The following is a 7,302-nucleotide window of genomic DNA, read 5'->3' as shown; positions in this document are numbered from 1 at the left end:
CATTTAAAAAAACTTTTGCCAGCATATAAAGATATTAAACGAGGCCATGGACAGTTCCAGAGTGTAAAAGGAGAAGCAGCCTGGGCTCCTTTTGGACTCAGCATGACTCAAGTGAAGAAAAACAAGATTCTACATTTTTAATAAAAGGTTTATAGTATTTTTAAAAAGCATATAAACCTCTGTAATACAGAAGTTAATGTTTTGTTTTGTCTGAGATGGACCGAGTGGGTGGTACCATGTGTAGCAGAAGTTAGCCTGGACACGTGGTTTGAGGATGACCAATCAGGCGCCCCTCCAGGTTTAACTATGTTAAATGTCAGATTGCAATAAACTAGAAGCTGTTGGTCGGGCCCGCGGAAATGGGCGAGCATAATCTCCTTAATCCAGGGTTTGTGGGACCTTTGGTAAACATCCACACTGGAGACACATTTTACTTTCCGAATTTTAGAGCCTCAGGGGGACAACTGGCGGGGCTACCGTCTCTCTCCTACCCGAGAAGGGACAATGTTTGCTCCCTCCCGTGGAATCCTTCGGAGCCGTGCAATGGATACTCTCAATCCTACTTTAGCAGCCCCGTGTCTATTAACCCCTCTTTCAATCGGTCGTGTGAAATTACCAGACCAGAAGAAGGCAAATGTTATTATAACAACGGCAACGGGAACAGGGAGACCTGCTCAGGTGGCAGCAGCCTCAAACGAGAGGATAGGGCGAGAGACACATCATCATTAACATCTGACCACGGGATGCACAGTGGAATTGGCAGCACTGTCGCCTTTTCCAAGTATGATTATGGGAGCGAGCAGCTAACTCAAGACCCGCCGTCCTGTCAGTCAATGGAGTCCGACTCCAGCTCCTCTCTGCTCAACGAAGGCAGCAAGCCTTCATCCAGCGATACACAGACCCTGGTGTCACCGGGAAGCCATTCAAGCAACATAACCGCAGGCGGAGGTGAGTACCGTTTATTTATTATTTTAATCACCGTTACTTTAAACGCACGTTTACGTTATTTATAAAAAGGCTGCACGCAGGTTACACTAACGGTATTACACCGTCATTAGAGCTCGTTAACTTAATGTACAACTTGCAGCCTACATTAGCCTGCAGGGTACTTGCGTGGTGTGCAAACGCCGCTAGGGGTTGCCCTAAAATACCTCACGCGCCATGTGGTTGTGTACAGTCACAGCCAGCCAGCTTTTGAATAAAAGATCAGCTCTGTCATTGTATTTCCATACCTTGAACGAGAAACTGTGCTCCGGGCACACGTGTGGTTGATTCTGGTGCATTGTTGCACTTTGTACAAACAAATTAGCCCAGTGATTTAAAGAGGCGAGGCGCTTTGGTTGGCTGCATCAAATAGAGAGAGTTTTCTTTTTAATGACTCGTAAACGGAATTAATATCTGTCGCTGTGTACTCAAGAGTCATTTAATATGCTCTGAAACTCGCAAATAAGTAGGGGTATTTGCAAGCACGGCTTAATTATCACGTTAATGCTACTTTAACTGCAACAATAAAACTTCCTGTGACACAAACCGCTGTATAGCCCACTGGTGGTCTCCATGGGGGGGTTGAAAAATAGGAAACACCCATGATTTGCAAAAATGCACAAAATTGGACCAGTTCTGGTGGCTCTGAAATTGGATTTGAGATCAGAGGAGCAGTCCAGGCAGAGACCAAAACAAATCCAGTTTGGCTGTGTGTGTGTGTGTGTGTGTGTGTGTGTGTGTGTGTGTGTGTGTGTGTGTGGTTGGAGGAAGTGACAGCTTCCAGAGGCGCCAGTTCTCTGAATCCTAATATAAAGCAGGATCTCTACATCTGGGATCTTTTGCAAAAGACAGAAATCATCTCTAGATGTCTGCTTGTATTCTCAGGACTGCAGGCGTCCTTTGGAAAACTGAGTGCCATGTCATGGTAATGCAATTTGAAATATAGTTGTAATTTTCTGGTTACTCTCCAAAATAAAGCTGAAAGGTATGTTAAATCCACACAGTCGAGCCTAAGGCGATTGCCCAAGCTTGCCTTGGACAACTGATGCCCCTGTAGGCTCCTCATAACCTTGGAGGTGACCGTGATTTTGCAACTGTGGTGACTAATCCGTTGTATGCCCCCTCCTCCTCCTCCTTCTCCTTCTCCTCCTCCTCCTCCTCCTCCCTCTCCTCCAGCTGCCCCGTGGTACCCGATGCACACTCGGACCAGAAAGAAGCGTAAACCCTATTCCAAACTTCAGCTGGCTGAGCTAGAAGGTGAATTCATGATGAACGAGTTCATCACCAGGCAGCGGCGGAGGGAGCTCTCTGACCGCCTGAACCTCAGCGACCAACAAGTCAAGATCTGGTTCCAGAACCGCAGGATGAAGAAGAAGAGACTCATGCTGAGGGAGCAAGCTTTGGCCTACTTTTAGAAATGCGGCAGAAGGTGAATCGATAGGCAGTAAAAGCCAAGCCTTCTGCGCTCCCCTAGGTCTTCTTTCAATGCATGCACTCATCTATCCACCTTTTACATTGCAGGCAATTATTACAACACTTTCTGATATATATTGTTTTTCACTCAAAGGTGCGGGCTACACGAGCCCAAAAATACAAGCCACTACCTGGCAGTCAAAACTATATTCTACATGTCAATAAGACTGCCTTGATGTTCGGTATAATCGCACAAGAAGCTGTGAGAATGTGTTTTCTGTGTATGGCGCATCTCTTGGGTGTCCCTGATTTGTCAAGAGATCAGTCTACGCCCTAAATGTAAACCAGGCGAAATATTTCGACAAGGCAAACGTTCTGTCTGGGATGACACACAACAGCATCCTTTTTAATCCCTTTTTTTCTTAGAGTAAATGAGGAGGGACCGTAAATTCTCAAAAATAGGTCTGAAAATAACAGCATTCAGAACGACAGAGAAGACTGATGGCTGACAGACTGGAGCCCCGATCTGCGCAATAATTTCTCTGAGGTTATGAACTGATAAAGAAGAATCTCCCTCTCGGCTGCCTAATACTTCGTTTGTTGGGTAAGAGGAACACCACCTTAACTCCTTTCTGTAGTTTTTCACCATGCACGCGTCGTGGGCACGTTCACGGTCACGGGCAGGAAGTCGGGGGGAGTCTGCATGAGGAGAGGGAGGACTAAAACCGCAATGTAATCCATATCGATATCTTTATGACTGCGCATTGAAAAAACCAATTGCCATGACTTTGTTCATGTGCCAACGACTTTGTAAGGGTATTTTTTTCCTTACCTTTGTTACCTTTCAACTTGTCTAAACAACAACCACAGAATCCTGCATGGTTTGCGTTTCTTTAGTTGAGTGAGATCACCGTTTGAATACGGTTTTGAGCTGCTATTAAAAGTCCAAATCCAGATTGAGCCAGTTAAAAAAAAACGTGCATTCTACAATAAAGTCGCTAGGATCTGTAATGGAAATATTCCCCACTACAAGTATATTTTTAGGCCAACTTGGTTAAACAAGGGAGCCGCCTAAAGTTGCAACTGGGAGGGAAGGAAGGTAGTTTTTAGGCCTGAAAGAGCATTTCAGAAACTTGGTGCTCATGATGAAAATTTATATATATATATATATATATATATATGTAGAAAACTAGAGAAGTTAATCATAGGCCTACGAGTGTGCTCCCTTATTTCGGGAGGAATGCAGCGCATCATCTGTCATGTATAACGAGTAAGCTATAGCAGTGAAATGTATTTGCAGCATGTTATTGATGTGAAATAGCTATAAGTCATGTTCTGCGGGCCACTTTTTCTGTAGGTGACTTTTTTATACATTTTTTTCTGAACAAATCTAAAGCAAACACCGCCTAAAACATTTTTAACACAAACGACAAACGTCAACAAAGAATGTATTATTATTATTATTATTATTATTATTATTATTATTATTATTATTATTATTATTATTATTATTATTATTATTATTAGGGTGGAAGGACGGAGGGCCTGTTTGGCCAACTTAATGTACTTGCTCCTTGCAATGTGCTAAATGTTGTCCCTTTCCTTACCTTGTACTCGTGTATAACTTTGTAAAATGAAATTACACATGTTACTATTTGCATCCTGTTCGAGGATCCCTTATCGCTATGTAATAGTGCTTTATGTTATTGATCGTCTTGTATAATATCGCATTCCATATAGCCTATTTGTGGTTGTGAGGGTTGGAAATGTAGGCCTATTATATTATACTGCCAAGAATGGACATAAGAAATGATATGCAAGAAATTTTACCATACATGACATTTAAAGAAACCCTGTTTCTGTGTAATAGTTGTTTGTTATCGTTCTTTTATTTCGTCCCTCATTGCATTCCCTTCTTTGCGCTTGTAAGGATTGCTACGTTGTCTTGTAAAAGTAATAATGATATGAATGTATATGCGTAAGGTCTTCAATAAACAGAATATTGAAACGTTTATTGGTGTTACCTCAGTCTGTCATCAGGTTGCCTCGCTCCTCTCTTGTGCTTTAAAATCTGATTTTGAGTGCTGACTGGTGGGATTATTTTATTAGACGTGACATGTAACACAGTCAGAAAATACCTGTGTCCACCGCCGCAGCGAAAGAAAGATCTGAGCCTTAATGGGACATTTGGAAGCATTTGAGAGGGTGTTTTGTTGGCGCATAATTGTACACGCTGTGAACTATAATCAATAGGACCCCACACAGGTTGGCCTTGTTTTATTATGGGCGCTCATACACAGAGGTAGGCTCTAGGTATAGCTTTCCATGCGAAATGGCGGCCAGATGGAAACCCCAGCTTGCATTGAATATTATTCCGATTTCATAGTAGTCTGAAACAATATAGCAACTACATCAGTTTTATGCAAAGAAAAATAAAAACATTCTCAATTTTTTTCTGGAGCTTTGCGGTTTCCCTTGAAGTTCGACCTAATCAATGTCACTTGTATGCTACAAGCCTATAACGGCGCAGCTAAACACGCAATAGCTCTGTAAAGCAGTAATAGGGTTACACCCCAGTGCTCCATATAGTCAAGCCTCTTGGCCAGTCTTTCTCCCTGTGCATCCTATCTTCTGCTTTGCATTAGGGATTTAAATGCGTGATAATGACATATTAAAACACGGTTTATGAATACATGCGCACAGATCATATTAAAAAAAAAAACTTATCAAATGGCGTACATCTTTACAAACGACATGACGGCTCTATATAAACCCATATCTAAAATCCACAAAGCTCTCCCTACTGGCAAGGAAGTGTAAAGCAATGCAGGACTGTGCAGTGTTTTCCAACAGCTAAGAAAGGATTGATGCGTCTGTCCTCAACAGCTTCCAGAAGCTCGGTTAGGCCCACTGTCAACTGTTGTGCTGTCTCGGTGTTGAGCTCAGATGTTGCCTTTTCAGTGAACTGTGAACGGCTGGTTCTGCAACCCCCTGCACGGCCTTCCTGACTCAGTCTGTCCATGATCACAGCGCAAGTACACACAAGTAAGATGATGTGAGCACATTACTGAACACAGTCCTCTTTGCGCTGTATTAACCCCAGGCTTAAAAAAGTATCAGTTCAGATTTATTTAAGATTCAGTGAAGTTACAAGAGGACATGTATAGCTTTGGGCTGATACAAGCCTCGCGGCCGTACTAAGCTCTTCTGTTCCATAGTAGCTTTACTGTAATTACGCCTCTGCAGACTACAGTAGCCTCTGATATTTGTACTCGTTTGCCCTCCTACAGACTTACACCGTCTTCAGTTAAGATCCAGATATCGTTTTATGTGTTCATCAACATAATGCGCAATAGTTTTTGATGTACTGTATATACAGTGCACGTATAGTCTGAATGTTAGCGCTATAACATTCTCCATGAGAGAAAACGGCCGTCTGAACGCGCTGCTATTCGACCCGACACAATGAGTCACTCTGGAGATAATCAGAATAATAATTAGAAAATATTGGTTTCCAAAATGGCACCTGTAAAATATCACAACCAAATAATGTATTCAACTAAAATTGTTTGTGAGTGTACAGTTTATGTCTGGTCAAGACGAGACAAGGCATAAACATATGGCATCCGCTGGTTTTATGTTTTGGAAAATCTCTCTCCATGTACATTTGCGCATCTGATTGAATGTGGTTTGAAGAATCATAGCAATTGAATGACTACCGAGAATTTGAACATGGATTTCAGAGGACTTGCTGGTATCAGAATCTGAATTGTTTCCTCTGTATAATAAGAGTATTGTCTTCATATGCGCCTTTTTACGCACCGACGACAACATCCATATGTCCGCGTATGATTTTAATCAAAAGAGTACACAGTGCATTAGTCCTGAAGTGGTGGCAGGCTGATGCAAAGCATAACCAGTAAGTGTACCCAGTGTTTGCTGCAATATGATAATAACCGAGACTATGAAATAATGCTGGGTAGATGTGGAATTGCGTGTATTGAATTTGATCATCCAGCCGACATCATTCATAACCACTCCAATCTTTTTAGCCTATCAAACGCGCTGTTGACCACGAAAGGAGACAAACCAGCGTCTTATGTTTGTGCGTTGCCTGGTTAAATGGGTTAGAGGAGAATAATAGATGCAAAATGCACCATGACGCTCCTGACTGTCCTGCAGTACCTCAGCCATTATTTGTTAAAAAAAACTTCAAGGTCAATTATGCAACAAATATTGTCTAAAACCTTGAAAGACTTCAGGAAACCTGGTCCATGTACACGCTTTGGGAATTTAAACATCAGCAATTGTTAGAAATGTAAATAACTTCATTAGGTTCAGTTATTTATATTTCTAGTTTTATACGCATTTGAGCTTGTAAACTGCGCAGAAACAATCCGGCGATGTGGAAAAGAAGGCGAGAAAGAAGAGATATTAACCAGGGTCCATGATTTGTGAAAAAAATGAAATTAGAAAATAAAAACATGCAGATTTGTCTTCAGTTAACTGAGGGAAATGTAAACTGGTATTTACAGCCACGACAATTTACATAATTTGTTAATGCAAATGTATTTTACCAATAAGAAAAGTGGGTAAAGCGAGAACTCACGACACCGAGCACACCGTGAATCAAGTTTGTTACTAAGATAAAATGGTGTAAACAGAGGTTTGTGTTTCCTGGGTAAGACGTCGGGATGCTTTGGGCTGAATAACACGGCAGTCTGGTCTTTGAGCGGTGCCAAGCGGTTATCTGAACATGTAGTTTTAACTTGAACTTCAAACCAGACGAATCTGTTGATGTTATGCATGACTTGTCTGTGCAGCCTATTTATTCAAGTATGTGTGTCCTTTGTTTTTCCTTTCCCTTGTGACAAATAATCTTGTGCTAGAAACGTTTTTTAAGAG

The 7,302-nt window shown here is 41.8% G+C and overlaps 1 protein-coding gene across 1 annotated transcript; it reads left to right on the top strand.

Moving 5' to 3' along the window:
* Positions 1-359: 359 nt before the first annotated feature.
* hoxc12a (homeobox C12a) lies at positions 360-2,399 on the top strand. Its single transcript, XM_076741682.1, has 2 exons — positions 360-948; positions 2,161-2,399. Exons 1-2 carry the CDS (start codon positions 360-362, stop codon positions 2,397-2,399), a joined length of 828 nt encoding a protein of 275 aa, XP_076597797.1.
* Positions 2,400-7,302: the final 4,903 nt, after the last annotated feature.

This window comes from Chaetodon auriga, chromosome 10, assembly GCF_051107435.1.
Source record: "Chaetodon auriga isolate fChaAug3 chromosome 10, fChaAug3.hap1, whole genome shotgun sequence".
In the NCBI taxonomy this organism is placed as follows: Eukaryota; Metazoa; Chordata; class Actinopteri; order Chaetodontiformes; family Chaetodontidae; genus Chaetodon; species Chaetodon auriga.
This window is presented reverse-complemented; position numbering and strand designations above follow the sequence as displayed.